The sequence below is a fragment of the Monopterus albus genome, unplaced genomic scaffold (genome assembly GCF_001952655.1).
Source record: "Monopterus albus unplaced genomic scaffold, M_albus_1.0 scaffold22.1, whole genome shotgun sequence".
Taxonomy (NCBI): Eukaryota; Metazoa; Chordata; class Actinopteri; order Synbranchiformes; family Synbranchidae; genus Monopterus; species Monopterus albus.
This window is the reverse complement of record NW_018127902.1, coordinates 2,147,828-2,162,898: the sequence shown is the minus strand read 5'-3', so window position 1 is coordinate 2,162,898 and position 15,071 is coordinate 2,147,828. Positions and strand designations below refer to the sequence as shown.

The 15,071-nt window shown below is 41.3% G+C and overlaps 2 protein-coding genes across 5 annotated transcripts in view; one reads left to right on the top strand and one right to left on the bottom strand.

Annotated features, from left to right (window-relative positions):
- The window catches only part of LOC109956792 (rho GDP-dissociation inhibitor 1-like), a 12,892-nt gene extending 10,083 nt beyond the window's left edge, over nt 1–2,809 (top strand). The window contains exons 4-6 of the mRNA XM_020594141.1: nt 897–973; nt 1,377–1,440; nt 2,088–2,809. Of these exons, the coding sequence (XP_020449797.1) occupies nt 897–973; nt 1,377–1,440; nt 2,088–2,287 (341 nt within the window). The 3' untranslated portion in view covers nt 2,288–2,809. The remainder of the gene's footprint in view (nt 1–896; nt 974–1,376; nt 1,441–2,087) is intronic.
- Nucleotides 2,810–3,489: 680 nt separating this feature from the next.
- The window catches only part of ppp1r12c (protein phosphatase 1, regulatory subunit 12C), a 20,925-nt gene continuing 9,343 nt past the window's right edge, over nt 3,490–15,071 (bottom strand). For 3 of the 4 annotated variants that reach the window (XM_020594137.1, XM_020594136.1, XM_020594140.1), the window contains 12 exons: nt 13,899–14,011; nt 13,730–13,797; nt 13,074–13,204; nt 12,823–12,910; nt 11,203–11,317; nt 8,789–8,904; nt 8,333–8,385; nt 7,912–7,951; nt 7,623–7,736; nt 7,165–7,215; nt 6,509–6,559; nt 3,490–5,363 (listed from right to left, as the gene is read on the bottom strand). In XM_020594137.1, the coding sequence (XP_020449793.1) occupies nt 5,277–5,363; nt 6,509–6,559; nt 7,165–7,215; nt 7,623–7,736; nt 7,912–7,951; nt 8,333–8,385; nt 8,789–8,904; nt 11,203–11,317; nt 12,823–12,910; nt 13,074–13,204; nt 13,730–13,797; nt 13,899–14,011 (1,027 nt within the window). In that variant the 3' untranslated portion in view covers nt 3,490–5,276. The remainder of the gene's footprint in view (nt 5,364–6,508; nt 6,560–7,164; nt 7,216–7,622; nt 7,737–7,911; nt 7,952–8,332; nt 8,386–8,788; nt 8,905–11,202; nt 11,318–12,822; nt 12,911–13,073; nt 13,205–13,729; nt 13,798–13,898; nt 14,012–15,071) is intronic. The other variant, XM_020594139.1, reaches the window with a different exon arrangement.

The window sequence follows — 15,071 nt, the reverse complement described above, 5'->3', positions numbered from 1 at the left end:
GTTCCAAGTTCCTGGGCCTGCAGGTGACATCTGACCTGAGCTGGTCACTGAACACAGCTGCCACAGTGAAGAAAGCCCAGCAGCCGCTATAATTCATCAGGCGGCTCAGAAAAGCTGGGTTGAACCGTGGACCCCTCACCCAGGATTATAGAGGGCTGGTAGAGAGCATCCTCACTACTGGTATCACAGTCTGGTATGGTAACACCACACAGGCAGAGAGGAAGGCTCTTCAAAGGGTCATAAAGACTGCAGAGGATCACTGGGACTGAACTGCCTGCTATGGACACACTGTACACACAGCACTGTCGTAAAAGGGCAGAGAACATAATCAGGGACTTACGCCACCCAGCTCATTCCCTGCTCAGACACAAAAACTGCACCTACAGCCTCAGCCACAGCAGAGCGGACAGTATCATCACACACAGAACAAGACTTTACAACAGCTTTTTCCCTGCCGCAGTAAGACTGATGGCAAATACAAAAATGTGAGAATATATGTGCAATAACCCCTCACTACCTCACCAAGCGTAATGACATATCCAACTCCACCATGTGAATTACTAAGTGCGATGTTTAAAATTCACTGGGGAAAATACTAATAGCGTATTTTTGTGTATTGCCGGATTTAATGCTTTGTCGCCTTTATGTAACTTATTTATGACTAAGTGTTCTTTCTGGCTTTTGACTCCTTACCTGACTCCAAAGGAGAGCTGCACAAGGGTTCCTATATGCCTAGACTGTCTGTTTATGCATAAATGGCAAATAAAAATCTTGACTTGACTAGAGTACAAAATATTGACTTGGTATTGTTGGATTTTGTCCTGGAGGTTCCTAATGATAACATCACTGTAACCATGATGATTTAAATTCATGCATTTCTTTTCGTTTCCTATCAGGCGACCTGGAAGCCTTGAAGAAGCAGGCATTTGTTCTGAAGGAGGGGGTTGAATACAAAATAAAGATCAGCTTTAAGGTGAGCAGCTGTAGCTACAGATAAATACATTTATTTGCTGCCATTATGAAATTGATTGTCCCAATATGTCATTCTGAACTAATTCAGTTCAACACAGATGATGTTTTCAGGAGTTACCATAATGTCATTACAGCATATACTACGTTTGAATGGTAAAGAAAGTAACTTGTTGCTTTCTGAGAAAATATACTTTGATATGAACAGTATAGTATTTTATGCAGAGCCCAGTGTGTCTGAGGCAAAAACTTGTAATACCAACAAGGCTGAGGCAGCAATTAGAAAAGCTCGGAAAGTAATAGTAGATTTTAACACCAGCAAGTATTTGTACATATCTAATCCTGATTATTACCAAAATACACAATGTTATTGTGGCAAAACTCTTGAACAGTATTTGTCTCCTCAGGTGATCAGGGAGATTGTTTCGGGTCTGAAGTATGTTCAGCAGACGTACAGGAAAGGAGTGAAGAGTGAGTGAACTGTTTCTCTTGATTTGTTTGAAACTGTCCACAGACACAGCCCCAAAGTTTAGTATGAGGGCATGAGCTGAAACACTGGGCTAAATTCAGCATGGTGTTGCTAGAATAAAGAAAACAGCAAGTCTGCGTGTGGTCCTTTTCAATTACAACTAAAATAAACTAATATTCAAATAAGGATATAGTATACAGTGGCTCAAATTCAGCCGTCCAATAAAACTGAAATCTTCCCTTTCATATTTTACATAAAAATTATTCACATGATTTTTTTCATACCATCAGACCATGAATAAACCTTGTAACTAGTAATGCATCACCATGATGGGAGGCCAGCAGAACACTGCATGGTGTGGACACGAAGTCCAGTAGTTAAAGATAAATAACACAGGTAAATATCATTTGGCCTGTTTGACGTCCGACCTGTGCCAGTAACTACTTGATCCAGCCATCAATGAAGCAGGTCAAAGAATCAGTGACAGCTCTGCTCTCAAAGTGCAACGTGTTACAGTCGTGTTCCTGAGCCATTGTTTGCCAAATGGTAGAACACGAGCTAAGGAAATTATGACATTAGGGCTGAGATAAAAACTAAAACCTGGCCCATGGTTTAAACTAACTGCCATTTACACATTTTCATTGAACAGTTGACAAATCAGACTACATGGTGGGCAGCTACGGGCCACGTCCAAATGAATATGACTTCCTGACCACGATGGAAGAGGCTCCTAAAGGTATACTGGCCCGCGGCAATTATGTCATCAAATCCAAGTTTACTGACGACGACAAGCACGACCACCTGTCCTGGGAGTGGAACCTCAACATTAAGAAAGACTGGAAAGACTAAAAGAGGCCTTTGTGTTTGGGGGAGGGGGGCGAGGGAACTTAACTCCCTCAGCCGCTCCCCTCATCCCTGCCCTGTGTCCACCATTTCTGCCTTTGTTTTTACTTTCTTGTGCATTTCATGTTCTCATGCCTTAGTTCTCGCCTGGCTGTCTTTAACACCCTGGTGTCTGACCCACCTGTGTCGGCATCGGAACCCATGCAGTGCGACGCACACGAGCTGCCTCTGTTCACCAACCTGTCATCCTCACTTGTGCACCCCCACTGAGCTGTGCCATGTAGCACCTTACTCCCTCACTCCCAGGCCCTCTTTTATTTTGTCTCCTTGTTTTTTTTGCTGCTTGAAGAGATTAACCCTGCTTTCCACCTCTCCAGAACGGTGTCTTCCTCTCTCAGTATGAAGTACATACATGTGGAAAAGCAACTGTACAATCAACTTTTGTTTGCCTTTTTTATATAATTGTATCAATGGTTGTGTAATGTGACTGTATTCACATCACTGTTAATCAGCTCGTGTTCATAGCAGGCCCCACCACATCCACCTGATCCGCTGTGCTACATTCAGCATTCCTTTGCTTGCTGTCTTTTGATATAATTACCAATACCTGCCTTGTAAAAACATTTCATTCAGAGCTGCTCTAGGGCACCTCGCTCCCTTCCCTAATGTAGTCACCCACTCCCTTTCCAACAGGGACTTGGGCCAAAGTGAATAAGGGAGTATACAGTGTAAGGGTAATCAAAAAGCTGCCTTATGTCAGCTCACGTCTAAACTTATTTAGTATGCCTTGTGTGTACGAGCAGTGCGTGTTACCAGGTAGTCTGTATATCAAGGGCTTGTTCTCGCTACCAACTTATCTGTAGCCCATGAGGCCTTAGCACTAACTGATAACATGGCGAAAAACAACAAGCATTACTAATGTAGTCTTTTTGAATTAGGTTCCCCTTTGCCTTAATGTACATCCCCCTTCCCAGACCCCTGCTTGTTCACATAGCAGTCAGGAGAGCCCAAGTGTGGAGGAGTAGCAGCAGAGAAAGCACAGGGAGGAGTCAGGCACCGTCTACTGCTGCTGGAGACCTCAACGGTGTCTGGGCTCACCCCCAGACAGAAAGACAGACGTTGGCACTGAAGAGAAAACTGACCAGGGTTTCAGCCTTTTTACCCAGTGACCCTCTCAGAAGGACACATCCGTCACATGAAGGGTTAAGTGACACTACAACAGAAACAGTATTTAATGAGAGAGGAGGGTTTAAAACACTGACAACTAACACAACATTGAAATCAACTTGTACTGTACCAGAACATATGGATGTAAAACTTTTTTCCTGTTGATAGTGTATTCCTGCACCATACATTCCTTCACATTGTACAGTTTCTATGAAAATGCTGGCATGCTGGTGGGGTTGTATATTCTATCATCATTTGTGATTGCTCTTCTCAGTCAATAAAGATTTTGCTCAACTTGTCCTCTAACACTGGATAAGGAGCACTGCTTTTACCTGAACAAGCAGGAGTCCTGAGTTATTTGGTAACAAAAGGACACCTCCAATTTTACACATGAAGTTCAGTTTGCTTCCCATGAGGAGAAGGCCATTACTCAGGCTGTGAAAACTGTTAAGATCTTAATATTTTACTAATTCAAATCTTTCCCTTTTAAAACCATTTTCAAATTGATTTTGAAATTCCACTATTTAATGGGGAATTTGCCCTTTAAATTGAAGTAGTTATCATTTGTAAATTAGTCTTCATAATTACTTCCCATTAAAATATAAATTTGTTTTTGCTGTTCAATTAGTGAAATCTATTATTTCCATGGCATCTGTGGTCCTCCATGACAAATATACTGCCTGGGCTGAATGTTTAGTGATTTCTAAAAAATAAATCAATCACAAAAACAAGAATCTTAATAATTTACACCCATACTATATTTTATACTTAAGTGTACATTTGCCAAAGCAAAATAGAAATATTACAAATGTATATTGAAAGGCACAGCATCAAAATACAACTTGCCATGCACATTTTTTTCTTTTAAGACTAGAGTAAACATTCAGAAGGCGACCCATCAGGCCTGTCTGTTGAACAAGAACAGCCGTCCGTCACAAGATAAATAGATGGGGGTTTAGGCCTGGGGTTGTTGCTTTCAGAAGCATCCAGTCAAAAAATGGCAAAGTGAAATTAGTAGCAACTTACAGTACTAAGAACAGAGCATTTTCTCCATGCTCACTCGAAAAGGTGTGACATTTATCACAAACACTTTCTGTAAAAATCCCCTTGAACACGAGCTGCGCCTGACGCCTGTGACTAGCACCTAAAACTTTCCGTAACTTTGTACAACAGTAACCATGGCTACACCTTTACACCACTGTCAGGACAGACGGCCCCCGTGCTTAAATATACATTCAGAGGGAGAAATGAGCATGCAAATTTGGTCCACCTCTACAGACGTTAACTAAAATGGTCAGCATCAAGCCAGACTCATCCTGAGAAAGAACACTGACCACTGAGTTTTCCCCAAATGACATGCGAAACGGGCTGGTTTTTGGCACAGTTTTTTCCTTTCTCTATGACCACTCCCTACATAACTGTCAGGTCTTTATTTCTCCACCCCTTAGGAGGTGAAGAAAGCTATCTGTGCATGGCTTTTAAGTCTCTTAATACAGATTTCATACAAAGTATCACAGGAGCAAAGCACAAAATATTCCAGTTAAAAAAATACAACAGTAAAAACTTAATATAAAAGTGGATGTGAACAGGAACATCCTGTCAGTCCACAGTTCAGTTTGTTCTACAGTAGATCTGCCAAAACAAGGGCCCAGACACTGGCTAATAACCCTGATATCCCCGTTGTTCCACTAACTGTTGAATGTGCTTTGCAGGTGTCTGATGCTGCGCCTCTCCTGCTGGTTTGTGTCTTCTGAGTCGAGCAAAAGATAAATCCTATAATACTTTTTTTTTTCTTTTTTTATTTCCAGGGTAGGGTTTTCTTCCAGGTTCATCTTGAGAGTTTGCTGATGACTCGAATGAGAGCAGCGTTCTCATCCTTGAGCCTCTGGTTGTCTGCTTTGAGGTCTCCCAAAACCTAAAGAAACATTAAACAGGGGTGTTTTTATTTGATTGGTGATTTATTTTTAGTGATTAGCTAAATGTCCGCATCTTCACACCACAACTGTCAGCACTACAAGCACCCTATGCCTCACACAGGTGATTCAGAGAAATGTGGCAAAATAATGGTACAGCTCTGTGAAAAGGTAACTGAAAAGCGTTCAGCTGTCAGATTTCTAACTTTCCAGTTCAGCGGCTAAAAACACGTTATATTATTTATATTCTTATTACTAAAACTTTTCTTAGCCTATACTTTTCATACAAATGGACATGACTGCATAATTTTTGCCCCTACTTTGCAGAAAAGTAGTTCACATATCATGGACAGCACCTTTTTCTTTCCATTGTAGGAGGGCCTATACAGTAGATAAATTTAATGCAGCCATAGATTCACACACTGAGAACTAAAGAAATACAGTGGCGGACAGTAAATACACTGCACATTTTGGACACAGCCCTGGTTGTAATCTGTGTCACACATCAGACGTGATGAATGCATGTTAAATTGTACTATGGTTTATCAAAGTGACACTGACATAATCTGTTTTTATAGGAATATTATGCAAGCTTGCCAGTGTGTTCCACGTCATGTCGTATTCTGACTGGTTGGTTTATAAATATGGGTCATAGCAGTAATTTCTTAGTCTTTGGTTAAGCAATCTCAGTGGGGTTGGAGTTCACATGATTCTAAGTTTATTCCACAGCTGAGCCAGTGACAGAGCAACAACCCCACAGGTACCATTAAACATGCACTTCAATGGGACTGTTGTATCAGACAAACTGGTCTTGATGTGATGGACTTGCAACCAATTGTATACTGTCTTGACTGTATATTTGTCAGTCATTTTGTTTTCTTTATTTATTTTTACTTTTATTTTGAAATGGTTCTGAGTTTGTTTCCGACTACTTTATGTGGGACCCTGGAGAAACAGGTTACTTAACACCTACAATAAAACCAATAACCCCAGTTCTTCCAAATAGTACTTTTTAAGCACAAGTTTCTGACTGCAGTACCGCCTGTGTAACTGTTGTGCTCTCTATAAATCATTTGGGGTCAGAGCGTCACATCACTGCAGTTAATTCAGTACACAAGTATATTTGTGTAAAAATGAACATGTGTACCTTCAGCTCATCCTCCAGTTCCACTGCTTTCCTCTGGAGGGCCAACTTCTCCTGTCAACACAAGAGTGGAACAATTCTATACTGTATGTTCAGCTTGGCTTCTGCTCTTCTACATGTGTAGAACATGGACTCATTCTGTTAGGTGTGACTCAAAGGTAAGACCAATGTCAAATACACAGTGAAGATAAAGAACAGTTCAACCAACAACTTTAAGGGCTATTTATACTTTGTGTGCCCACATGTCCATTGTGGTTGAGTGACATAATTTTCAATCTTCCCAGGTCCGCGAGGGTCCACGCGGATGTCTGTATGCAGTTTGCACAGTAGAAGCCCCAACTGCACATGTAGCACAATGCTTTGAACACAGTGGTGCATGCAGACAGAAGGCAGACCCTTGATTTAAAGTATTACTAGGAACATGTGTGCATCTCCCATCCACGTCTAAATATACATGAGGGTATGCACAAAGTACATCTAGCCCGTTACTGTTTGAAGTCACAACTCAAAAACAGAAAACGAAAGCCAATTTAAAACACCAAAAAGCTTCAACTAGTAGACTGAAAAAAATGTGCTGCATTCCTACATAAGGTAATTCGGCTTGCAGAAATATTTACTGCATATTTAAGTACACAGTATACACAGACTGACAGACTTACAAATCTCTCCAGTTCCAGCAGGGCCGGTCTGTATGTGCCGCTCTCTTGACTCTGCCACACAGCGAAACAGTGTTTATTTATCAAACAGGTGACTACAGAGTGAATTTTAACAGATCCCGAATTAAAGAATTCATTTCAAAATAACATCCAGCAGTCTCAAAACATGACAGCGATACTTAACAAGGAGCAACAAGCTCAATTTTTAGATGTGATCAAAGTATAACCTGCAAGTTATATTATTGACAAGTCTTAACAGAAAAGATTATTTATGTGCAGCTTTTGAAACCTACACAAAATGAAACAACAATTAAGGGATGATTTCTGCTGCTGTTCGTGTCTGTGTGCTCTCCTTCCTACGGCTGGCTCAAACGTCTACACTCTGAACATCCCTCTGTTCATAATTTCTTTCTCTCACACACACACCCACACCCTCTTAAAAGTCAGAGGCAGTAGCAAACCTGCCGAACCTGTCGGAGTCTCTCCAGCTCCACTTTATTTTGGCTCAGCAGCAGCTCCATCTCCTGCATCTTGTCCTTCAGGGCCAGGTTCTCCTGCAGTACCTTAAAGTACAGCTAGAGGGAAACAACATGAAGATTAAAGCTCAACAAGTGCACAGGGTTTCTGCTTTCTTCTCTCTATCTAGAGCCTGATGGGGATCATTCCTGTCCTGTTTGGTCTAACTGTCAGGTACACTTCATCTTCAGCTCTCTGGTGTGTTTATGTATGAGGACAGGGTCAGACACGAACCGTTCTGTAGTCAGCAGATGAGTCTCCCAGCTGACTCGCACTGTAGAGAAGCACAAGAGAATTTTAACCACAGGGTTATACATATATAAACATGCCCTTTACTTTTATGTTCTGGAAATAATATACACTTTTGTCGAGAACTTCATGACAAACCAGCAGGTGAACATACAAATTTCTACGACTGTATTAACACAGCCAGAACAATCTAACCCTGTAGTCCTTCCAGTTTTATAAGTAACATAATTTATAACATGACCAAACCCCCAAACCCAGCTTTTTTTTTTAAATGGAAAAGTACAATGAATAGATTTTTTTTTTTTTTAAAGCCCCAAACCTAATAATTGTTTTCTTGACTCATCTCTGCAACATGTGAAATTTGAAAAATGTCACAGGGCTCAAGTATCATAAGAGTAAGACTCACTTGGAATGGCTGTTACTGTTTATATCATCCAGATGGGCATCCTCCTCTTCATTCTGAACAACAGAGAGTTCACGTTCAGCTACACAGCTCAGTTAGAAGTGGTAGCACCGTATCTGCTTGGTCCAGCTTTTCATTAAGGTATAAATCGTTATAGTCAAACCTGAGATTGAGGCTTTCAACTAATGTTTATTTTTATTATAGGTTTATCTGCCAATTATTTTCTCCACTAATTAATAATAATTCTCTTTAAAATGTTAGAAAACAGTCAAATTTACTAAATGCTGAGGTAAAATATTCAAATTGCTAGGTCAGTACAACCAACTCTTAAATATGACAAAGAACAATGTCAAACAGAATAAGCTGAAATAATCATGACTTCCAGCAAAGCTCCTCTCTTTTCCAGCTCAGAATATTCAGTGAAAGAATGAACTCTGCCATGTTTGTGCTGGTTCTTGCCTCTTCTCCGGGCTGAACGATGCCAGTGGAGCGTCTCTCCCTCCTCACTCTCCTCCTGTCCTTTACTCCCAGACGCTTCTCTCCATCTGACTCCACCTGTTTTACTGGGTCTGTATCTGAAATGCACATGGGGGCACACAGACAACACTTGTGAAGTGTGTGGGAGTTTTGATTGAGCAAAAACTTAACTAAGCAATGGCTCATGCCACTGTGAAGACTCAAATGAGTACAAATAACATGTAACACAAAAGAGCTTTTCTCAGTGAGGCTATAGCTTATTTCAGAACTGATCTAAGTAATTATGCAAAAGGTAGATCAGTTTCTAAATGTAATTCTGCATGATAAAGGAAGCTGACTTCTCTTCAGTCTCTACTCCAGATAACTGCATACTGAGGTTTGGGAGTAATGAGTTCAGTGAAGCTTTGAGAGCTAATGCTGCAGCAGGCTAACTTGATGTGGTTACTGACCTGATGTGTCTAAACATAGCAGGAGACATGTCAGAAGGGGAACTACTCAGTTCCACATCAAAAAAAAAAAAATTGAGCCGGGTGTGGGAAGAGGTCACAATTACACAGTAAAAAAGAAAGAAGATGTACACAACCACCAACGCTCGACACTTCTCAGCAGTAGCCCTTAGTGCTTGTGAGAAAAACCTCATTTCCTTTACGTGCCTGAACAGTACTCCACCCAGAACCTGCTGAGTACATCTGCTTTTTATTTGGTAGTCTTGTACTTCAAGTAAACAAAAATTAGACTAGCCACACAGCAAACATAAGGCAACCAATGGTTGCCTTATGTTTGCTATGATACCTTAAAGAGCCCATGGCATGCTCATTTTCAGCCATTTAATCTTGGGTACCTCTAGATTAGCTTTGCACCCCTCATAACTCCAAATAGTCTGTGGTTTTATTGTTCTGAAATAATTTGAGAGCCTCTTCCTAAAAACAAGAGGATAGTTTGTGAACGTGCACAACTGCTGTTGCTGGTTTTGTGTCGAAATCTGCTTCACCATTAATTATCCTAACCACAACTACTGAGGGGGCCGCTACATGAAACCGAGTTTTGAACCGGGAAAGTACATCACGCTGGGAGACCAAAAACACTGACAAATAATCTATGTTTTTGATAATGACAACACCTGAAATCCTACCTGACATGTTGGAGCCAGAATATGAACGTGGACAGCACAATGAACTGCAACGGCATTAATTAATTTGACTTTCTCCGCCATAGATAGGTAAACAACAGTATATGTACCGATGAATACAGATGTGTAATACTCTAAACAAAGCAGGTAACTGAGAAACCCCATATTTTAACTGGCATAATGCAGACATAGTAACTTCTCCAGCCTCACTACAATTCTCTCCAACGTTATAGAAACAAGGCATTAACAGACATGCAACATGCGCTTTTTTTTTTACTTACTGTTAAGTCCCACCGAGTAGTAGAAACATCACTCCTATTCAAGTAGCTCCAAGGTCGGTAAATCCAACCGGTGGTCACCACTTCTTCAACAACACAACCACATACAGTCCCAAAGTAGTGAAATTAATTCCAACAGGTAGTGTAGCACCAACAATAACATCATGGGTCATTAATTCTCTCGTTAACCTGCATCACATCACATGGGGCTGACACACTGGCCTCAAGCAATCAAAAGAAACAGGTACTGTGCTCCGGGGGAATCCAGCATTGAGCTGATCATTCACCACCATGGGGGGCCTCACTGGCAGCTGCTTGTAGGTGAGACCCAGTCAAGTAAAGCAACAAGTCCCTGTACAGGAACATTCCCGAACATGCAGTAACCTCAGGCCCTGTATTTTTTTCCACATCCTCTGGTCACAGTGCAGCAGCAGGAGGTAAAATATATCCACAAAACCAGGCTCAATCAAAAAATGCCGCTTTTACAATGGTACTGGTGGATGTCAGGCAAGCTGACATGAACGCGCAACTGCCTGGAGATTATGGCCATTCAAGGAAATCCTTAAACTATCACGTAATACTTTATTTCATTAGAAAAAAAGTCGCAAGCGCGAGTCTGTGATACGTGTATAAACTGAGTTGTTGCTGCATAGAAATACTACAACATACGAACACCTAATTTTTTGAGTTTTAGGTCGTGTCTAAGATGATAATTCACTGCTGTAACATTGTAGATAAGGCAGAAATCAAAGAAAAGTATACCATGGGCTCTTCAAACTTTTCTGTTCAGTACTTATCAGCCTATATGTTTGTCAGCACAATATACTGTTTATAAAATCTATTCATATTGTTGACAATGCATTTGACCAAAGAGTTGTTCAGACATTTGTCTACAACAATTGATTCGACTGGTTATACAAACAAAGTCCGTGCTGAATGTTGGAATGCACAGCTCACCGTGGTCACTGTAGTGTTTCATCCTCACTCACCCCTTTCAGCAGGTGTGATCGTCACGATGGGGCTGACAGGCTGGATGCTGCGAGACGGATCCACAGCTTTAGTTACAGTCTTCTCTGCTTCTTTCAGATCAGTCAGGGTGACACCCTGTCAGCACAGAGCAAAGACAAAACCACACACAGGCTTTGCAATAAGAACTCATGAGTTTCATGGTGAAAATATGCAGCTTTTCATAGTGAATGAAAAGATACTGATATAGTACAGTATTTGTACCTCAGTAGGTGAGCAGCATGGTTATAATTATCATCATTTACAGGGCTTGCATGCATAACTCAGCAGATTACACAAGCCAAGTGAGCACCAGTCAGTCCAAAGGTTGTGGAAAAAAAAGTATGTGACAGAAAAATTATTCACACTGTTATTAAATGATTGCAGGTCCTTGTCAGTGAACAAAAAGGAAGAAAACTGAACAAAGAATGAATGACTGTAAAAATGCATTCAGTTTAGACCCTTCTATATACAATTTTGTACTGGATCTTATCTTTGTGAGAGCCTGAAGAAATCAGGGAATGAGTTTAGCAGAGCAGGAAATATGGTTTCAGAGCAATATGCTTGAGCCTGTGCTTTAGTTGAGTTAATGATGCACAACTATGCACAACTCTAAGTGCAAAAAAACAAAACTTAGAGTAAAAAGCCAATGAAAGTAATGCCTCAACCAGGGGTGTCAAATAATGCATGAATTTCAAGTAATTAATCACAGAAAAAAAAATAACGTGTTAAAAAAAATTACACTGATTAATCGTGTTCCATGGTGCCACTTGACCTGGTGCGCCATTGAAACTGTTCTGCCACAGTGGCTTGGTAACATGATGGAGGCATACAAGAAGTCGCTGCTTGGCTCCATCAACTGAACAGTTACATTTAAAAACACCCAGATGGAACTGTTGATAAGAGCATGATTCTCTGCGTACTACAAGCCTGAAATATCACCTCAATGCAAAGCGTTCAGCAGCGAACTCAGAGGTCCAAGATAGCATAGCTAGCATATAAAAAGCAATATTTTTAGCTCTGCTGTGTCTGCAGTTTCCCATTCCCACACAAATATGTGGTGGCTATGTCACACTTATTAGATTAACAACAAACAAGCCAAAACAGAAGCCGATGTAATTGTTAAGCCTAATTTGCCATGTATCTGGCCTAATTTGGACTAAACCTGGACATTCTTGTACACTCTGTGGCTGAGAAGGCAACAGCCCACTGTCAGACCAGCCATTCCTCCTTCTGCCAGTGCTACTTGCCCAGCAGTGAATCCACATCAGCAGTGTTAGGATGAAGAAGTGCGGAGTGATATTAATGTTCTTCTTTTTTTTTTTGACTGCAGCAAGTTTTTGCCAAGAATTACTCATTTTATTTAAAATTCTGATTTGTTTCCAAGGAGATATTTAGCTTAAATAGTGACTTAATGTTACAAATATTTCTGTTGCAGCTTGAGAAACAATAAATTGCTGTATATAAAATACAGAAAATTTTAATCCTGTTCTACTTTCCTTCTTTGTTTTGGCAGTTATGAAAAGTACTAGATCAAAAAAAAACATTCAAAAGGGCAGTAGTACTGGTAAAATCATGACAAACCCATTCCTGGTTAGCTTTACCTGTGTGGAGCGGCGAGACTGGCGCAGCCGCTTAGAGCGAGCTTTCCGCTGGGACTCTGACTCTTCATCTCTTACCGGAGCCTGGAACCTAAACACAAACATCCACAAATTATATATTACAGAAGTGTTATAAATTCAAATACTTTTATGAAATGTAAAAGGAAAAAACATTCAAATACATATTTTAAAAAACCTCATTACAGTACACGTAGGACTAAAAAAAATTTTATGATGAATATCCTGTTTCTTACTTGCGCCTGTCACCACTAGGGGTGTTTGGGCTCTCAGCTGTGGCATCCCTCGTCTGAGGAGTGGGCTGGACTCTAGCAGTGCGGCTTTCCTTGTCCTGCTCCTCCTCCTCCTCATCTTTCTCCTCTGGTGTCTGAACAACATAAGTGAAGAGAACAAGCACCGGTAGCTTAACTGTAGTGAGCTGTAGCCATTTAAACTTTGGATTTATAATTCTAGTGGGGAAACATGATTGATGTCACCATAACACTGACATGCTTCAGTCTAGCCCAAAAGCAAACACATCTTCATCGGGGGTGTGTCCACATGTTGAAATGCTAGGTGTGAAGGAAGTCATCTGTGATCAAACTCTCTGATTAAACAAACTGTTTCGCAAGTATTATGATGGAAACCTATGTACTTTCCCAAAGGGGATATTTATCATCACTTGCAGTTTAAATTAGACCTAGTGCATTCTGACTCTTTTTTCCCTCATTAAATGATATTGTTTTCTATCATTTTCTCCTTCATTGGATCATCAATTATTTTCTCCCCAGATGCTGTCAGTTCTTTGTCAGCTACAGCTTCATGTGAGTTGCACAACATAATTTACTCAACAAATCAAAAAAGTAAGAGAACTGTTGTGTATCATACTGGATTGTGCTCAGCGATTTAGTACCTTGTCAGCAGGGCTGGCTGTAGACGTGGTCACACTCTCTGTGTCTGGACTAGACACAGTGGAGCTTTCTGGAAAAAGAGAATCAAGGTTTTTAGGAATCAGCACAGCAACACATATTTACAAACAGTGTAGTAGTCATGGTCACTCTGTCATACAGCAATTGCTTTACCGGGGCTGCTGTCTTTCTCCTCGTTCAGCTCCAGGTCTCCTGAAACACCCTTCTCTTTAGATTGATCTTGCACGTTCATCTTGTCTTTACTGCTCATCCTGCACACTGAGCTCCTAGAAGCATGAAATGGGACAGACACAAGCCTTTTTCAGACATGCACTGGAACCCTGAAATTCTCTAGACCAGTGTACCCCAAAGTGTGGGCTGCGGCCTCCCAGTGGGCCTTGACGGTACTGCAGGTGGACTGCAGGAGGTCATTACAATGAATAAATCCAAGATGTAGAATAAATGAATGAATGAATCTAGCCACAGGGGTTGCAAGCCAGTGACTTCTGTACCGGTCCCAAGCCCGGATAAATAGAGAGGGTTGCATCAGGAAGGGCATCCGGCGTAAAAACATGCCAAATTTAAACATGCGAATCATCAGTGCAAATTCCATACCGGATCGGTCGAGGCCCGGGTTAACAACGACCGCCACCGTTTCTGTTGACCTACGGGGTGCTGGCAGAAATTGGACTACTGTTGGTCAAAAAAGGAGAGGAGGTAGAAGGATTTGTAGACAGAGAGAGAAGAGAAAAGGCAGGAGTATAGGTCTGAGAATAGGGACTCAACGTTGGCACAATGACAGGGAAAGGTAGAGAGCTGGTGGACATGATGGAGAGAAGGAAGGTAGATATACTGTGTGTGCAGGAGACCAGGTGGAAGGGTAGCAAAGCGCGTAGCATTGGAGGGGGATACAAACTGCTTTATTATGGTGTGGACAGGAAGAGAAATGGGGTAGGAGTGATCCTGAAGGAGGAGCTCGTGAGGAATGTTTTAGAGGTGAAAAGAGTGTCAGACAGGGTGATCAGTTTGAAGTTGGAAATTGAAGGGGTAATGTTGAATGTAGTCAGTGGTTATGCTCCACAAGTAGGGTGTGAGTTAGAAGAGAAGGAGAGATTCTGGAGTGAGTTAGATGAGGTGATGGAGAGTATTCCCAGAGGGGAGAGAGTGGTGATTGGGGCAGACTTCAACGGGCACGTTGGTGAGGGGAACAAAGGTGATGAGGAGGTGATGGGCAGGTTTGATGTTAAGGGAAGGAACCTAGAAGGACAGATGGTGGTGGACTTTGCTAAGACGATGGAAATGGCTTTAGTTAACACCTACTTCCAGAAGAGGGAGGAACATAGAGTT